The 19,352-nt window shown below is 40.0% G+C and overlaps 1 protein-coding gene across 9 annotated transcripts in view; it reads right to left on the bottom strand.

The window, feature by feature from the left end:
* The window catches only part of nek11 (NIMA-related kinase 11), an 88,529-nt gene that overhangs the window by 64,562 nt on the left and 4,615 nt on the right, over nt 1-19,352 (bottom strand). For all 9 annotated transcript variants that reach the window (XM_088602169.1, XM_088602163.1, XM_088602164.1 and 6 more), the window contains exon 4: nt 3,138-3,303. In XM_088602169.1, coding sequence (XP_088458295.1) covers nt 3,138-3,303 — 166 coding nt within the window. The remainder of the gene's footprint in view (nt 1-3,137; nt 3,304-19,352) is intronic.

Genomic DNA, 19,352 nt, shown 5'->3' with positions numbered 1-19,352 from the left:
CAATTCTATGGCTTCTTTAATAATCTTTAATTAGTAAAGATTTGGGTTTAACGTCTATAGCACAGTGTCCTTGGTCACCATACAGGGGGCAATGCCCTGATTTTGCTCAGATGTGTCCCATCCCAGTACTGACCAGGCCCAGCCTTGCTTACCCTCTGAGGTAAGACTAGAAGGTGCGGTTATGTGGGACTCCACCCAGCCTGAGACCCAGCTGCCCTGTGGCTTGATTAATACTGTGGTGGCCATGTAGTGTATATGTATTGCATACTCGTTGGCTCTTAGGATGATTTTAGCTGGCAGGGAGGAGTTATCTACTGGTGAATTACCTAGCCCCTGGCACTCTTATCCTGCTGTATTCTGTAAACCCAGGTTATTACATTACTTCACTGCGGTGTACTGAAAACCTGCACCTACTTTTCTGATCTTTGCCTCTGATGTTCCAATCACAGCAAAATGGGGAAAAAAAATAGGATTTCAGTCCCTGGCTGGAGCTTTTCCCTGTTTTGCTTACAATAAGTGACGTGCGGCGACTGTCGAGTCAGAATTCAGGAGCATTTTGTCGTCCTGCAGCGTCTTGCTTTTCCTCCAGCCATTTCAGCGGTGCTGTCAGTGTTCGCGTGGCAGGTGCTGTCCTAAATTTGGCAACACTTAGAGGTCCACAGGGAGGTGGGGGTGTAGAAACCTCGGATAACGCTAGCTGGCGGATCGCACTCAGCACAATCTTGAGGGATCCCCAGAGGGGCGACCCTGTAGATGTGCCAGGCTCAGAATGGAAAGATCTGAGCTTGCACTTTCTGTGTTCCAGCATCATATCACCTGACAGCAAGGGTAAATAAGTCAAAACAAATCTGTTCGGGGGGGAAGGGAGGGTGGAATAGTCATTGATAAGGTCAAAGTCGAAGCAGAAGCTCTGGGGATCAGGAGAGAACTGGATTAAAAACCCAACGTCACCCAACAGTCCTGAGAGAAACATTCCTCTGACTCCAAAGAAAGCAACAATTACAAAAAGATAATTGTGTTACCAAAATAATTCTACTGGAATTATTATCGCAATCTTAGAATTGTAACACAATGCATCACATACTGTGCAATTTTATTCGGGTGTGCACATGGCAGACCAACATGTTCTGGGGTTAAGATCTATTTTATGTGTGTGTGTTTGGTGAGGGAGCTGATCAGAAAATGTCTAGTGTGCTGTGGGTAAGTCAGAAGGGATAACTTATTGGGTATGTATTACTGATAAATCATAGTAGTGGATCAATAATAACCCCCCTCTGAAATATCCAGCTACCATAGTTCCACCAACAACAGTACAACAGCAGCAACACCAGATACACTATTACAACAACACATTAACAACATTAGTTAAACAAGGTCTTCTTTTATCTACACCTTCATTTGCAAGCCTGTTGGTTCAATTTGACATGTATATCTCCTTCTACCAGTTTGCATGATCTTTTTAATTGAAACAATAATGGCCTCTTTGAACCCCTTTCAGATTGCAGCTGCTAGATTCTCCATTTTTTATGGGGGAGTGTATGAGAGGGAATAATAACTTTAGAGACTTTACATTAAAGACAAGGCTATCAAAAGAATATTTACACCTGAAAAAAATAAAAACAGATGAAATCTGAAACCACCTTTTCTCAAACTGTGGAATTCCTGAGTGAAACTGCTTTTTTCACTTTTTCAACTGTAATAGGTGCTATAGGCAGAAAGTTTGAAGCAACAATGAAATAAAGGGACTGACGATGAGACCAGTATTGCTGCTCCTTCTGGACTCTGATCATTGGACTACTCTTGAACTTCTCTTTTAGAAACACACTAAAGATGTGGGTGACATTGTCTAGTAAGTGTAGTGACAGCTCAAAGTTTCTAAGAAGGCAATAAACCCGTCAAGAGTTTTTTCTACCTAATAAATAAGCATAGACTGGGAGAATATTAGGTATGTCGATTCATCAAAAAGCTTAATGTTATCTCTGTGCAGATAAGACATTGTCAGATCAGGGAATATATCCGTAAGGAGACAATTGAATGCATATAAATACCACAGAGCCCCATCAATATGCCAATTGTGAGAGTTCTCGTCAGGGAATCAGGGAAGGTTTTAAAGTTTTATTTTTTTTTGTCTTAGTATGGAGAATCCTGCCACAGTGCCAGAAAAGCAAATACTTGAGAGGTAATTCAAGGGTTTGAAATAATGAGCATGAGGGGTAAGATTAAAGTCTGGGAGATCATGTCTGGAAACACCTATGACAAGGAAAAAACAAGACTTGAAAACAAGCTTGATAAGTACATAAAACAAGTTTTCATTCTAAATGTTGCTGACTATACTCAGAAGTGTATAAAACATGTCAGAAGCTTAAAGATGAATTAGTTTATGGATTTATTAAATTTAATACATTGATACATAAAGCAATGAACACTTCTTTCTTTCATATGCACAAATGACAAAACTTGCATATGAAATCATGACATTTGTTTTAGGATCATGTGGTACCAAGCTCTAAAAATGATGTGAACACAAATGTCATGACTTCTTGTGCATACTGTGTATTACTGTATGTCACTTATGCATGTTCCTGTAAAGTTCTGTGCATGTGATTACACATCCACATCTTCTGTAGCAGTTATGAAGGCATTATGAAGTCACTAAGCAGCAACATTTAAAAAAAGCGTTAACTTCAAAGTTGACATCAAACAGAGCATGAGAAATTATGCAGAAGACTGCACAATCATTGAATCAAGAATCCCAAAAAACACAAATATGGGAGCTATAATTGGACCCTTCTATCTAGTGTATATTGTGGCACTTTTACTAATTAATTAGCTGTGCTGCTGGCCTAACACTGGTATCCAGAACTCTAGCAGACTGACATTTTGGAGCTTTCAATGTAAGGTTAAAGATCACTTTGAACAAAATAATACATTGTCCTACAGGTTAATTAAATCTAGCCTCCAGCTTCTAGCAAAAGAGAGATTCTTTTTTAATTAACAACAAATGTGCTCATGAATTTCAGAAAGCACGCCAAAAGGACATTGCATACGGTCCGTCACACATAAAACATGTGAAACATTTTCCTGACACTGTGCAGAGTTTAAGAATGACCTTGACTGCTAGGTCCCCAAAGACTTACCTCACAGTATTCTGTTATTATGCAGAAACTGTCTCTCTCAAGAAAGCTTGTGAAGAATTTCAAAATGGTTGGATGATGAAGTTGGGATAATAGCTGAGCCTCCAAATTGGCTTGTACTGTCTCGTTAGGATTGAGGTCTCCCACAGGTATCTCCTTAAGCACCTTTCTGTAAAAAGAAAAATCAATGCTGATTTTTTTCCCCCCACATACGCAACACCTTCTTAACAGGGAAGCAGACAACCACCTTAAACATAACCTAAGTAAATCCTGGCACACTAACAGTATCTATAATAAGACTATAATAAGACAGAACCTTCACAGATTTTGTGTGTGGGTGAAGAGGAGGGCGGTGGGTCTTTTGTGCTGTTAGCAATCTCCAGTGTGTCTATGAGATCTAGCACAATGTGTTCTGTACTTTCCAATACCTTCTGAGGTACATTCACAAACTGCAAAGTGAAGAAAAAAGATACAATTATACAAAGATAAATATGTGATTAAAATATTACTATCGCCATGCTCATAATCTAGGAAACTCAACACATCACTTGCTGGACACTTCTGGGGAGGGAAACAGCTGGGTAGCTGTCAGGTGGTGGTGGGCGGGAACTGTGCGTCCCTGCTGATACTGGAGCACGGCCACTGATACTGTTGGTCTGGGTCCTTATTCATGAAGCTAGGCAGCAAAATTCAAAGTGGAGTACTTATCTGGATAACTTAAGTGGAGCACCTGAGTAATCGGGTATGCATTGAGACTCTTCTTTTTAATGTACATCTTAAAGCTTATCTTAATTTAGATGTGAAAGGAACTGTCTCAAGTCTTATTTTTACTGTGACCTGCAGTGACTGGAGTTGGGGTTTGACTTTACACGTGTGCAAAGAATGTACAGTACTTCTTCTCCATATGTTATTTTTTAAATGCAGGCTTGTTCCAGCTTAATTTCCCTCATCTTATGAGATGCAATTACAACCTATGATTATGTCATTTAATGTCCAGGTTCTATTAAAACACAGCGTATTTTCTTTTAATGTATACTATTCTAATTTATATGTAACTAAATACTATATTAATTTCTCTGCCTAACCAGCCTATTGCTACTTCTGACAAAAAACAGCATTGCACTCCTGAGTGAACATGCCCGAGTTTACAAAAATAGTTTTTATTCTCTCATTAGAAATGAAAATGGAGCTAGTCTAATTCTTTCAAGCAAATTAAACCAACACCATTTATCTTCTCTGCATGTCCCGTCATCAAGAATTTTCAACATCTCATTTTCAAAATATTTTTAGACATATTTGGGGCTATAAGACATCACAGTAACTGATAATACCCCAGTCTCAGTCCTATTTATGTGCAAAATGAGAATGTGTACATTTGTTCCGGTTTCTGTTTGGCTCAGCTCACAATTGATATGTGTAATAAATGACAAAATCACCCTGGAAATTCCGGCCTTTTGAAAGTATTTTATGGTAACATTTACAAAAAAATAACACATTGTGCTCTAAAAATATAGGAGCTGCATGTGATATTTTTGGTGCTTATCTGAGAAGCTTCACAAAAGCTGAAATCATAGTCACTTATAGGATTAGACAAGCACTATTCTGAAGAATCTTTTCTTTTTTTTACATAAAAATATTATTTTTTAGACACTATACTGTACCATAGATACCCAATGATACGTTAAAATTCACACATACTGTATGGCAAACAAAAATTCTAATAAATGTACCCTATTAAATTTAGAATTCTCAAGAAATTAGATCATTATCAGAGACAATAGAAAAGTTTAAGTAGAAACATTAATTCAGGAGTAGTTTTTTGCTTTTTTATCTGATGCTTTTTTAAGTCTTAGAGGAAGTATACAAGCAGTTTAGGCAAAGACCCCTTTGCAGCACCAGACATTCAAAGAGAACAGGTGACATTTCTATATAAAATGGAGATTGATTGGCCCGATCATATGTTGATACAAGGAAATGGAAATGGAAACAAATGACAAGCCTGTATATTAAAATGAACACCTCACGTTTGACAATGTTTTATGCACTTGTTAAGCGAAAGCCCAACTGCACTCATCAAAGCTACACTGCCAAACAAGCCATCTCCTTGGAGGTCCTGTAGTTCAGATGAGAATTAATAACCCTCTGAGGAGTAACCTGATGTACACAAACACCCACCCTCTTCTGTTTTTTATACTTCACATTTCACCGCAGTGTTTCTTGTCAGATCTCACTAGCCAAGCAAAGGTGGGCCTAGTCAGTGCTGGGATAGGATTCTCATTTCATTTCTAATTAATACCTGTTTTCATTTCATTTCTAATAAATGCCTGTTTTCATTTAATCACTAATAAATGCCTCTTCTCATTTCATTTCATAAATACCTGTTTTCAAAACCTTAGTTAAAATACTGCAACAACTAAAAGGTTAAATATCTGAAAACGGGTGGTCCCACTTTAGTTAATCTAATTACTCCCATTAAAAACAGAATTTTCTGATTTCCCTTGATTATAATCATGCTGCATAGCTTCTTTAACTAATGATTTTGCTTTAAAGGGGGAGATTGTGAACCCAGCAGGGCTTCAGTGAAAATGAAAAATGAGCAAAAAGCGTCTGTCAATCCAAATCCTTAGCCTTCTTTATATCTCCAAGTCCCCATTGTGTTATAGGGAAACGAGGAACTGTAAATGATCACCATATTTTCTTTTGAAACACACTTTTCTTTTACAAACAAAATGTTAATTATGCTCAACTGACCCTTTGTCTACAAGTTGATTATCATTTCCCTGTTTGGATACGATAGACTCCTTGAGCTATGTTTTCTAAACCTAGTCCTGGAGGAACACTGTGCCTGCTGGCTGTTATTACAGATGAGCTCTACAGTAAATCCCCTTTATTAATTGATGACTTAATTTATCTGCTTCGTTGTTCAGGCTTTCATTTCACATATTGTTTCTTCGGTCAAAAACACAGAACTTCAAACTACCTTCAAGCTTCCTCCACTTAACCTGCTTGCTGTTGATTCTGATTCAACAGCTCTTACTATTTGTTCAATTGATGATGACCAGAGACAGCAGTATCAGACACACCCAGCAATGAGTACCGTCCTTCTGTAGAGCTCCATCTGGAAATATTTCAGAAAACACCCCTGGGTGAGGGAAGATCTTGCACTCAGAAATTGGTACAAAGTTAATATCAGTTACAAGTCCCATTTGAACTTTTAAGGCCTGAAATAAATGTACAAATATTCCCCCAAGATAGAAAACCAAAACCATTTCTGACTGTCAATAAAGACCAGGCTGGAAGACAAACTAGCCGCCACATTGTTCCTCCAGAACCAGGGCTGGGAGCCACTCTCCTAGAGGAAGATTATTAAAATGCACATAAAATGCTTAGTTGCAGGTGAGCCATCAGAGTGAACAGAGGGTGGCACTCCTTACTGCTCTCTGAAAGGTGAACTGAGCACAGACAACATTAAGCGTGACAGCTGACCCAGGGACACCATCAGTAAGAGGTAAAGTGAATTTATTCCCTTTCTTGGCATAACTATCACTTTTCTCTCTTATTTAGTTCAGAATGAAACGCAACTGAACTTCCTCACTGTCAGCTTAATAGCTGGGATCTCAGATGCTCAATCCTGATCCCTCATGTTCCCTGTTAGGAACAGTCCATTCTGCTGTCTGCTCACTGAAATGTTTTTACACAGCCCGACAAAAAGAGACAGCAAAACAATGGCTAGAGGTGTGAAATTGAAAGTTTAAATGTATACCTAAGGCATACAAAAAGCCTATTTAATGGGCTCCTCCAAGGTTCTGCAGAACACTTGCTTTTAGTTTTTGACCTGATTTGTCCATTGTACTACAGTACATTTAAAAGAGTCCTTAAAACACGGAAAATAAAAATAAAATAATTAGTTTATGAAAACGTGTATGCATCGTTTTGTGATTTTCCAAAACGGGACACCTTAGGAAGGGTCTGAATGCTTTTGCAAGGCCCTGCTTAAACAATTATATATTCAATCAAATGCATCAGCTGCAGCAATTGTGGATGCACAGCCCCTCTCCCAGTCTCCCCACGTGATTTTTGGAGAATGGGTTTATTATTGGACTACCAGCTGCTGTAGGTCTACTGACATCCTAAGAATACAGACGTAAAACAAGCAAGGCTAATTCGCGCAGGAGTATAAATGTTTTGTGGGCAGCACAGTTTGATTTTGGATTGGGGTACTTTTTGTGTGGAATTGATCGTGCTCCCATGTGATTTGTAGGGGTCTCTCTGGGTGTTGCCGTTTCCTACCAGCTCCTAAAGACGAGCCGGAGGCTGGCGGGTGGGCTTCGTCTTAATCACCCCCTCCTTGAAGATCTGGAGTTCAGTCCCTTGCTCTTTCATCTGCCCAGTGTGCAGTGGCTAAGCTACAGAGAGGACCCTGATATTTAGGATAAGGTTCAGGATAAGCAGAACAGAAATTCTGGGAAGAAAATTTATGATGAAAAATAATCTATCCTTATTTCTGTATTATAGTATTATTTCTGCTGAAATTCAAGAGAACCTAACAATTATTTTTTAGTCTAAGCCTCTTGTGTATTATGTTTCATGAAGTGTTATTGGCTGGTGTATGTCAAGGGCTAAAGATTCATCAAACCTGCACAAACATTCAGTATTCCACATTGTTCTGTTATAGAGACACCATTAACCCAGGCTGAGCAGTGGAAGAAACCCTTTTCTCCCTTGCGGTGTGGGACTTGATACCCAACCACCCAATCAGTCTGCATACACTGACCTCTGCACTTGCTCGTGAAAGTAATTTTGTTAATAAATGCCTGAGAGATATTGGAAATGTTTCAGGATTTTTATGAAGGCTTGTCGCACCAAATAAAAAGGTTCCTTTGGAAATGATTAGTTGATGGGGCGTGAGAATGTTCTTTTGTTTTCTTTGTCAGCCTTCAAGCACTGGAATACCGTATGTTGATTCCTGCCGCGTGTAAACACGAGTGCCTACATCTCCAAGAGACTGGCGTAACTGCTATGTTATAACAATTAACAATTACTTCCATTCTAAATTTCCCAAATTGTCTAGGTGACGAGAGAACAGCGGGCACTGCTTTATATAAAGGACTGTGGGAATATGGAACAAGCTACCCAGCCATGTCCTCAAAGCCGAATGACTGCAAGATGGGCTATATAGCCTCTTCTTGTTTGGAACTATTCACAGGTGAACCAAACTACTATTTCTTTCTTTAAAAGTTCAAGTTGTGGTTTCTAAAGAAAAAATGAATCTGAATTCATCACAGGGAGAGCATGAAGAATTCATATGAACAGTTAGGAGACTAAAATACAGAGAATTCCATGAGCAAGTTAAAGTATGGTTTGGCAATTGTTTAAGTTTTTGTCTTGAATTGAAAAGTTCCTACTTCATTTTACGTCAGGTCATTCTAATTCATTGGATAGACCACAAAGAGCATGAGACTTTTCCTGGATGTTAAAGTTGTAAAAGGTTTTTACAGAAGCCCGAAAGACAATGTGTTATGGGTCAGATGGAATCAAGCACAGGCCCATTTCTGTACAAGGAAGATTAGAGACAAGATCAAAATTGAAAATAAAATGAAAGGTCACAAAGTCCACAGGAATGACCTCCACTGTTTCAACCCTGGTGAAGCAGTTGCATTTTTTTAGTGTCAACTTTCAATTTCCAATTTTTGGCCTGACACCACAGCAGAGATTACATGTTTATGAGAAATGTGCTCCTTATTTACTGGGAAGAGTAGTGTAGAAGAATTTAATTTACTATCAATGCACTTAACAGATTGGTACGTCTGACCTTTAAAAATAGAGAGCGAGTCCAATACCATTCAAATGTTACAGCCTATCATACTATAACCGAAATGTGTTAGGAGAGTGCGATGACCCAGAGCAATAATTATAATTATAATTATAATTTTAATTACATTAACTGGGAAAACTTAAAAAAAAACATTTGCTGTTTAAACTATGTTATATTTGTGTTTCTTCAGAAATATAAATCTACTCCATGAATGATTTTTTTATTGCGGAATACAGGTGTATTTATTATATCAGAAATGTGGTCTTGTGGGCTAAGCTGCACATAGAAAATGACAGAATAGACTATTACCATCAAAGTGTAACATTGCTCATGTGCTCATGGCTCGAGATTTAAACTGGACTTGTATGACATTCGGCGGAACCAAACTCTTCCGTAAGTTGTGCTCAGACTTCTGGAAAACTGCCACCATTTCCTCAGCTCAAAAAAACTGCATTGCCTTTATTTTGACAAACCCCAGCATGTCGGTTATTTCTAACAAGCCCTCGTAACACTGAGACAACCACAGATGTTTGGGTATTCCTCTGAACGTGCAAGTGTAGTCATTGCATTTTATAATAAAATCACCCAGAAAAGGGCAAAAGACTGTAATTGACAGTTACCCCAATTATTTTATGACGAGCTCTTTTAAACAAGCCCACAGTGAATCGTCTCAATTATTTCCTCATTCATTTGCTTAATAATTAATAACTTGATCATTCTAATAGTGTGCGTTCACGAAGTCTTTGTATTATAAATTGGCTACCAATAGCCTTTCTAGCAGCTATGAGCGTAAAGCAATAATCCAATCGAGTCTGAGATTTCTTTCTAATAATGTGTCTGAGCTGCCATTACACTACCTATGCATCGATTACTCTGCAACACAATCAATGACGGTTATCTCTCTGGCAACATGAGGCTCTTTATGTCCAGGAGGGGAACAGGATACCCCAGATATTCATTTAGCCTTCCATCCGATCAATGAGATGGCACTCAACAAAAACGGTCCATATTTTCCCTGAGGGAGCTCTCTCATAGTACCAATTTCTGAAATCTACTTTTGAGTCACACAGTAACAATTTCTGAAATCTACTTTTGAGTCACACAGTAACAATTTCTGAAATCTACTTTTGAGTGCGCTCTCAGAAATGAGGATAAATTAATTGCTGATTTGTATGACAGAACAATACAGATTCGACAGGCTCGAAGAAATGAAGTGCATTATTAAAGCTGGTCTGTACAGTGTATTCTAACAAAGAATTGTAAATGACAATATCCATTCCAGCACAGTGCAGTCAGAGCTGGGAAACACGATGAATCTTGGAAATAAACGAGAATGTGAGTACTGAAAAATGAGAGGCGAATATTGTTACTTTCACTTACAAAAGCAGAAGGCTTTATTTCAAGATTTCCCCTCTAACTGAATTGCAAATAAGGACCAAGACTACAAACTACTGTCATTTGCTTTTCAGAAAAACCAAATGCTCAATCATGCAGATCTACAGCAGTAGTTTGACAGCAATGAAATTAAGTATTCTGAAATTCTTACATCGTTAAATAAATGTTTGACTCCTAAAATGGGTCATTCGTTTTTTTTTTCATATTACCCATCAATTACTGAGAAATGGAGCATGAAACTGCATAAACCTGCCTTGTTCCATCTGGCAGTGTACTGACAAAATTGAGGACTGTCACAGCACCTGATCTGACTGCAGTTTTCTCAACACCCTACAGCAGCTGAAAGCTCAACACCCTACAGCAGCTGAAAGCTCAATACCCTACAGCAGCTGAAAGCTCAACACCCTACAGCAGCTGAAAGCTCAATACCCTACAGCAGCTGAAAGCTCAACACCCTACAGCAGCTGAAAGCTCAATACCCTACAGCAGCTGAAAGCTCAACACCCTACAGCAGCTGAAAGCTCAACACCCTACAGCAGCTGAAAGCTCAACACCCTACAGCAGCTGAAAGCTCAACACCCTACAGCAGCTGAAAGCTCAATACCCTACAGCAGCTGAAAGCTCAACACCCTACAGCAGCTGAAAGCTCAACACCCTACAGCAGCTGAAAGCTCAACACCCTACAGCAGCTGAAAGCTCAACACCCTACAGCAGCTGAAAGCTCAACACCCTACAGCAGCTGAAAGCTCAACACCCTACAGCAGCTAAAGCTCAACACCCTACAGCAGCTGAAAGGTAATTCCTCTGGCATTTTCTTGTTCTTGCAATCTTTGCTTATAGGAGAAAACAAGTCCAAAAGGTTGAGTGGAGTATCCTTTTTCAGAAAAGCTACTATCATATAATTCATAATTTTACTGCATTTATTATAGTAACCTGCATATACCGTTTTAAGTCCCTTTGTTTCCAGAATTATTTCCTAAATGACACGCATTTTTTGTGTGCACAACATGCAGCTTTCTTATCTATCAACATGCTGAGCCCATCACTCCCCTCCATACTCAGACTTTTACACCAGGCCCTGTAAGGAGCAGGTATGTGGTAGGTTAACACAGCGCTTATTGTGAGGGCTCTCTGGTGCCTCACACTCTCTGCCTGCCGTTCCTCAAAGCCAGGTATGAGGCTATTAAGCATCTCTGTCCAACGCAAACAACCCTGTGGGTCCAGGCACTGCAATTATTGTTAAAAACAGGCACCAGATAAAGTCTCCTTATTTTTAACTCAAAAACTTAACGAGATATCAGTTACTCCAGAAATGAACCACGGTTCTATGAGGTTGGATGATTGGTTTTGTAAAAAAGCGACAACTTCTAAAACACATGCCATCTTAGAAAGAAATGAAGAAGTAATGATGATATATAAAGCAAAGGCTCAGTACAGTAATTGGGACTGTAAGGCAGAGAGTGTTCCTTTTATTACATTTTTGTAGTAGAGCCACAGAATACGGTAAATAATATGTATTTATGCATATTGCATGCAACTCAGGCCAAGGACAGTTCAAGCAGGTGCGTATATATGATTTGATTTCTGTATTTATACCCAGAAGCAGATGGGACTATTCATGAAATTGTATGCCTCTTTGCTCAAGTCAGCCAATGAGTGCAAGGAATCCGTTTTCTTCAATATTAGGCAAGTGTTCAGCTAAGGAAAGTGTTGAAGGGCATTGCTTTTTTAGGGCTGCGAACATTTTAGATCTGCCTCTTGGCACACACACAAAAAAAGCTGTATCTGGCGTTCACTCATAGTCATCTGCTAAGATCAAGAGTCAAGGCTTTGATTCTTGATTTGCTTTGCTCCTCTGTTTACACTGCATTAAATAATATATTCATTTTGAAAAGTGAGAATGGAATGCAGCAGGAAGGGGACCTTTTATGACCCTGTCTTCAAATAGAATTCGACATGCGGTTCACTGGCAGCTAAAAATACGGGGGCATTGAAAGCATTACAAAATAAGCCTGAAATTATGTCATAACCGTCTCAAAAGGAAATATACAAGATCATGGTTTTTTTAGCATTGTGGTGCAGACCTCAAAGCAAACTATTCCCCGTAACTAGCAGACACAGGTGAAGGCAACCTGCCAGCAGTCCTCGTCTTGCGGATCTCCATCAGTTGTCCATTCAGTTTTCCTCTCTGTTCTCACACTCATGTGCCAACAAGTGACTGAGGCTAATTGTAGAAGATTGAGCAGGTCAATGCACCCTTTCCAAAACACGTTTTTATTCTCTCTGATTTTTCTAATTTATTATTTTATCTTGTACGTTTCATAGGGTCGTTACCATGATGAAAGCAAGACCCTTTGCTCATAAGTCACTGTTTCCAGGGTGCTGTTAGACATTGAAGAACAGAACAATATTGTTCCTTTGCAACTGCATTATTTTTACAGCTCCAGTCAGTGCACTGGTAAAACCGCCTGTCTGTCATTTTATCATATCCATCTACAACTTAAAGCTTCTTCTTGAACATGAAAGTTCAGCTTTCCCTGTCCATGAGAAACACAGCCTCTGTTTACAATAATTCCTCACCCTTATACAGCGTTATCTACTTATGATGTTTTCCCTGTTAACATCTTGACACTATTATATACAGTATAACAATTCTTCTGTCACACTGACCATCTTACAGTAGAATTAAGTGGGTGAATGGAGAATCGTTTTGTTGGATGTACAGTTTAATTCCCTCTCTCAATATACACCCATTGTCAAATGTGTATTATGCAACAATTATTCATCTGTCATGATAAATTATAAAACTCTCAATCAATAGAAATACATTGGCTCAGTTCTACATCATGTAATCACAATTAAAATGCCCCGGCTGTGCAATCGTTGCTCAAATTCCCTCCTCTTCACTTCAGGCTTTAGCAGATACCTAGTTGTTGTTGTTGTTTTTTTTTTGCTTCTTCCTAAAAGTGCAAACAGCGCCATCAAATGTCTAATGGATGAACATCCCTGTAAGCACCCTCAGATAAGCTCGGGTGTTTGTAATAAGAATTCATCAATCATTGAAAATCCTGCAATTAATAATTCAGCTTGTGCTCCCCTTTTTTTCCCAGTGAATCACAGGATGGTTTCATGGTCTTATACAAGAATAGCTGCTCGGTGAGCGGACACCCCACAGGTACCACATGCAGGAGAAGCCCTGTGGGTTCAGCAGCACCCAGCGTGTGCCTTCCACCACCAGGACACATTAACATCAATGAATATTAATGCCAGAGAGATCCCTACTGTTACTGCAAAGATCGCCTGTGCAGCTGTTCTCCGTGCTCGTAGCTGAACCCCAGCCTCTGCCCACCACAAGACGAAAAGACACTTTTCTGCAGACACAGCCAGGGAAGATCTATCACCATTCATTAGCTGCTACGCATTCACGCTTTCCGAAGGCTAACCGGAGGCTGGAGGATAATAAAGACCACTTCTCACTAGAAAGACAATGTTTTCAAATGCATCTGTGTTGCTGATTATTACACCCTTGGTAGGGTATTTCATGTGCAAAATCTTTTTAAAGAAATGTGCAAAAACGTTTTTTTTTTCCTATGACACTTATGCTTAAAAACATTCCATTTGATACATTACCTTCAAACACATATATGACATGTTTCACTGGAAAACAGATAGTGCAGAATACACCTCATAACTCATGACATGGGCAGTAACAATGCAGCTGCAGTTTCAGAGATATGTTACTTCAGCAGAGCAAAAAGGCGACAATTAAATAACAACACAACTGCCCTAGATTTGTCACAGGACACAGTAGGAAGAACCCATGGGAGACACAAAGGTATGGAAGGTGCCTGCAGTTCTTCTGGATATACTGGATATATGATGTCCCTAATTGCAGAAAAGTAAAAATAACCGGCTCACTGTGTGGAAAGCTTCAACAAGTCAGTCGAAAGAGAACGGGAAAAACCCCAAAGTGACGGATGTCCCCAGGACAGAAGTGAAACACGCTGTCATAACCACAATGTGTGGGAAAGGCCAGACAAAAGACTCTGAATTACTCTACAGTGCTTAGCCAAAAATAAAAGAATGTTCCTGCCAGGAGCAGACGAAACAGATAAAATGAACAAAACAAAACAACAAAAATCTGTCAAAAGTTTGAAATAAAAAATATTTTTTTCTTATCATATTTTGACCTGGCTATTTATATTATTTTAATTACAAGATCTAGATACAAGAGGTACAAAGGCTTCACTGGTTTAACGCGGGCAGTATATTGTACAGGACGGCCTAGATAAGTCCTGGTCCTGGAGTACTCCTGTGTTTGCTTTTTTTGTGTTCCACATAGGTTATTAACCACAAGCTTAATTAGAAGTTAATTTATTTCTACTTTCGATTTGATGTTTTTTTTTAATTTGCTTTCACCTCTTGAAGGTCAAAACCGATTTTAAATTATTATGCACCCTGATTAGTACGTTTCAGCACTGCTGTCATTCAGGTGTGCGAGCTGAGATCTACGCAACTGGACTGAAGCAGGAGGAAAAATACTAACCTGCTGTGGGGGTTGTCTGACACATTATGTGCGTGCATCATCATCCGATCACCTCCTAAGAGCTTTTCAGTCCAACATAAAAGAGCAAATTCTTAATTAAAAAGCTGAAGAGAGACTGCGTAAGGTCCTATATGCTGCACATTAACTAGAGTGGTTTTGAAACCTCAGTGCAGAAAAAGAAGCCTAAATCAGCAGCCGATCGATTACAGGCAGCCATCACTGTAGTTTAAGACCCCAAAACAAAACACAGCAGTTCAGAACCAGCACTGAGAACCACTGCTCCCGATTCACATTTCGAACAAGCTTCAGCAGTCATGCTAACTCACGAGTAATCCACCAGCACCGCTATTGATACGCAATTGAATTTTAATGTACTGCACATGTTTGGTGAAAATCAGATAAATGGATTACCATTACTGCTTCCCTGACCAGGTAAGGCCTTGGCAGGAAGCAAAGCCACAGATATTACAGAATCAATAGGAACAGGGGATAAGCACCTAGGATGAGGAATGTCAGCACAATAGGCATTGACAGAAAAGCCCTTCAGCCAGTGTTGAATTGGCAGAATCCTTAAATTATAGATTTTTAACAATGTAAATCAAGTAGGGTGAGGGTTGCAGTGCAAAGGGAAAAAAACTAATCAGCCTGCAGGTTATGTGAGAGCTGACACATGTACATGATTTAACATTTAACATTTAACATTTCATGAAAACTCTAAAGGGAATGCTTCATCTTTCATTGGTGTGGTGTTGTGTATACTTTCTGATGCACAAGCTTCAAGGACTGATGTGAACATCCAAGCACCCATCCACTTTCAGCGTCAGTGGCCGAACCTCAAGAGAAGGATAGCAAATCGCCGCCTGACCAGGGCAGCACCCTGGACAGAATCCCACTCCGTCTCGGGGCACAAACACACATCCAGGGCAACTTCAGAGGTGCAAATTCACCTGCACAGCATGTGTGAGGCCTGTGACAGGAAACTGGAGCGCTAAAAAAAAACCCAAAGAAAACCCACGCAGGCCCACTCGTAAGACGAGAGAACAGGCTCACCACACAAAGCATGGAACTGAGGTTCGAACCAGGACGCTACTGCGCCACCCCAGAGAGGAACAAAATAAACTCATCAGCGCATTTATGTTCTAGCAGGGTACAGCCTGGATGGGACATCAGTCCATCGCAGGACACACACAGCCGCAGACACAGTCAGGCACACACTCACACTCACACCAGGTCAATTCACCTCCCAGAAGCCAGCTAACCTACCAGCATGTTTCTGGAGTGTGTGAGGAAACCTCAGCACCCAGAGAAAACCCACCAGAACCCAGGGAGAACATGCAAACTCCACACAGACAGCAGCCCAGGAATCAAACCCCTCGGGGCCCCAGTGCTGCAAGGCAGCAATACAAACCTCTGCGCCACTGTGCTGCCCTAAAACAATGTGTTTTTTTTATTTTTAAATGTTTAAAATACGCAACTGCAAAGTACTCCAGTAATCTGAAGACGGCTTTATTCAGTAGCGATGGAGACTGTTTGGCCACCAGATCGTAAACACAAACGTACCTTCTAATCATCCTACGGTATATGTTTACAGCACTCTGAAAAGATGATGTTTTATAACAAACCATATCAAAATTATTTATTTGCAGGATTCTTTATTTTATTATTCTGCCTCTTTGGCAGTTCGAAACGTGCACCTGCTTGACCTGTATGCTCTGGAATCTTTCTCCGTGCTGCACAGAGCCCGATCACAGGAGACGACTGCCTTGGATTTAACTTTAATATAACTGAAATATCGGTTTATTTCACCCACTGTGTCCCCTTTCCCAGAAGAAGCACTGCAGGAGAAGGCAACACTCCCCAGCGTGCTGGCAGCACACTGCAGAGACAAAGCAGATTTCTGGTTTGTATTTCATGTCTGTCTTCATTGCCTGTCACTGGAAATTATTTTACAGGTTCAGAACTTGATGCTGCTCATTTTGAGGCTATTTTTTTTACATTATAATTAAATGTGCATGAAAAAGCTGGTATATACTCAGTTGCATTTTTCCTGCTAGGCCTTGTTAATAAGGAAATGCAGATGAAACCATAAATCATTCACTTGCATAAATATCTGTCATTATATACAGCAATATCCTGCCACTAAAGGCAATTTGATTTGCATTCTGTATTCACCTGTTACTTTCACCTGTCACCTGATTAATTTTGCAGAAAGCATATTTAGCTTATTTCTTTCAGATTTTGGATTTAATTTCACAATCCAAATGTAATGTCATTGTATGTTGAAACCTGTATGTAATTTAGAAACACACTCCATCTTCCTTTAATGGTTCCCCGTGTATGTGAGTGCTTTCAGAGTATAACAGCTTTTCTCACTGCATTTATCTCACTGAAATATTTCAGGCAAAAGCACTATCAATTTCTGATAAGGCTGCAAACATTCATACTGATGACATTCAGTGATTACCTGAAGGAGAATCGGTTACATTTAATGTTGATTCAGCTGAGCATCTTGACTAAGAAACGCAAAGCTCTTTGTTGAGGTTCAGGTCACTCTGCACATCTGTGCTCGTTTATCCTTTCCAAAGCAACAATTCATACTCTGCAGAGGTCTCCATAAATAACCTCAACAGTGCGGTTCAGAAACAGCCAAACCTATACGCTGATATGAGAAAAACCCTGCCATTTTCCACATCAAACATGGACAATTTCCAGAATATTTTACATTTCCCTGATCCTTCCACCCATTTTCTGACAGTGTAACTGAACTCAGGAATTGAAGCCAGGACCCCAGCACTGGGCTCCACTGTGTCGCAATGCTGCCCCACTTCCTTGACATTATCATAGTGAGAATATTTTATCCCATGAGCTTATTTCCTTTATGGAACATTGCTGTGCTCTATAATATACGTATATTTCTAGAGAGGCATGGTCCATCCTTTATGAACATTGCACCAGCAGACGCGTCTTCGCGAGTTTGGATACTCATTATCTCACACAGGAACAACACAATTATCATCTAAGCACTCATCTTTGAACACTTACTAGCAGAGATAGTCTGGAGTCTTGAATGTTACATTGGGTTTAATGAGAGTTTTATGAAGCAGTACTACTAGCAAAAGCACACTAGAGAGACATGCGTAAGAAAACTATTTTTAATGTCGAGGGGTTGCGTATTTACACTTCATGAATATATACCAAGCGAGCTGTTAAAATCATAAAAAAACAGAACACGCCGCCTTCTGCAAACGGCCAGATGGTTGGAGTTAGGGGTACGGTGCAGGCGGCAGCTACGGTTGTATTATTAACATGCAATTAATTTACCATATCGGGTTAGCCGAAACAAGCACCTTGACTCTCAATAACTTGTCGGCTTGAAAGCATCGCCCAAGCCCGCCATCACCGTCACCAGCGCTGCCAGTGAGGGCGGAATAATCGGCAGCGGGGCGCTGCGCTCTGGGTAAGGAAGCGGATCACGCCGAGGTGCTGTGATCCCGCAGTTCTCTAATTCCCCGCATCCATCACCGCTGAGCACCGGCTCACTGTGGCCCTCTCGGGAAGGGCTCCGAGCCCACCACTCCCTTTATTAATGAGGCAATATAGGAGCCAGTGACACTTCTCACCCGCCGCAGAAAGTGATTCATCCGCTTTTACCCCCCCAAAATAAGACTGTTTGTCACAGAGGCGTGCAATGCGAGAAGAGTGTAGCCCGTGAATTAACTGATGCTCAAGACGGCCATAAAACCAGTCCGGAGCCAGAGCGCGGCTGGAAACTGCTGGGGCTCTGTTCAAGAAAAAAAAAAGCAGTAGCCGAAGGATGAGGAAAAAAACAAAGCTTAAACTTGCTTTAGCTGCAGAAATCCAGTTTTGTTTTCCATTTCCCCCACATCTACCTTTATCACTGCGATTACATGCGGAGATACAGTAGGTACGAGTACCATCATCGCTCTTTTCAAACAGTACCTGAAAGTGTAGTAGAAAATCTCGGTTTGCTTGAGATTTATAATGGTTCATCACCCACTGCGATTCCCGAGCCGCGTGGTGAAATTATCGGTATGAACTCCCTTAGCACACTCAGTCCTTAATCAGTGCAGTTCCTAATTGAGCATACTTAACACTTGTCTTGTAGGCCTCCTCTTTAACATAATGTATGATCTCGCATTTTTTAATCATAATTTGCCAAAAGCCTAGAAGGAGGTAAATATCTAGATGAATACATCAATTATGGAACTTGGGAAGTGAATTTCAATACTTGTGACACATTATGAACTTTCACTTAATCATTCATGGTGGACAATTAAATCACTAAATATATTGGGAAAAGGACCTGAATCACAATATACCTTTGTTTTTAGAATAGCACTATAACTTGAACTAAAATTTCCAAACCTCCTAACATTTATGCATGCGTTAATCTAATGAATTTTCTAATTGAACGATTTGTACAGTTGTAACAGCTGGTCTC

Source organism: Lepisosteus platostomus, chromosome 12, assembly GCF_059453375.1.
Source record: "Lepisosteus platostomus isolate fLepPlt1 chromosome 12, fLepPlt1.hap1, whole genome shotgun sequence".
Classification (NCBI taxonomy): Eukaryota; Metazoa; Chordata; class Actinopteri; order Semionotiformes; family Lepisosteidae; genus Lepisosteus; species Lepisosteus platostomus.
The sequence above is the reverse complement of the archived record's forward strand: the minus strand, read 5'-3'. Positions and strand labels throughout refer to the sequence as shown.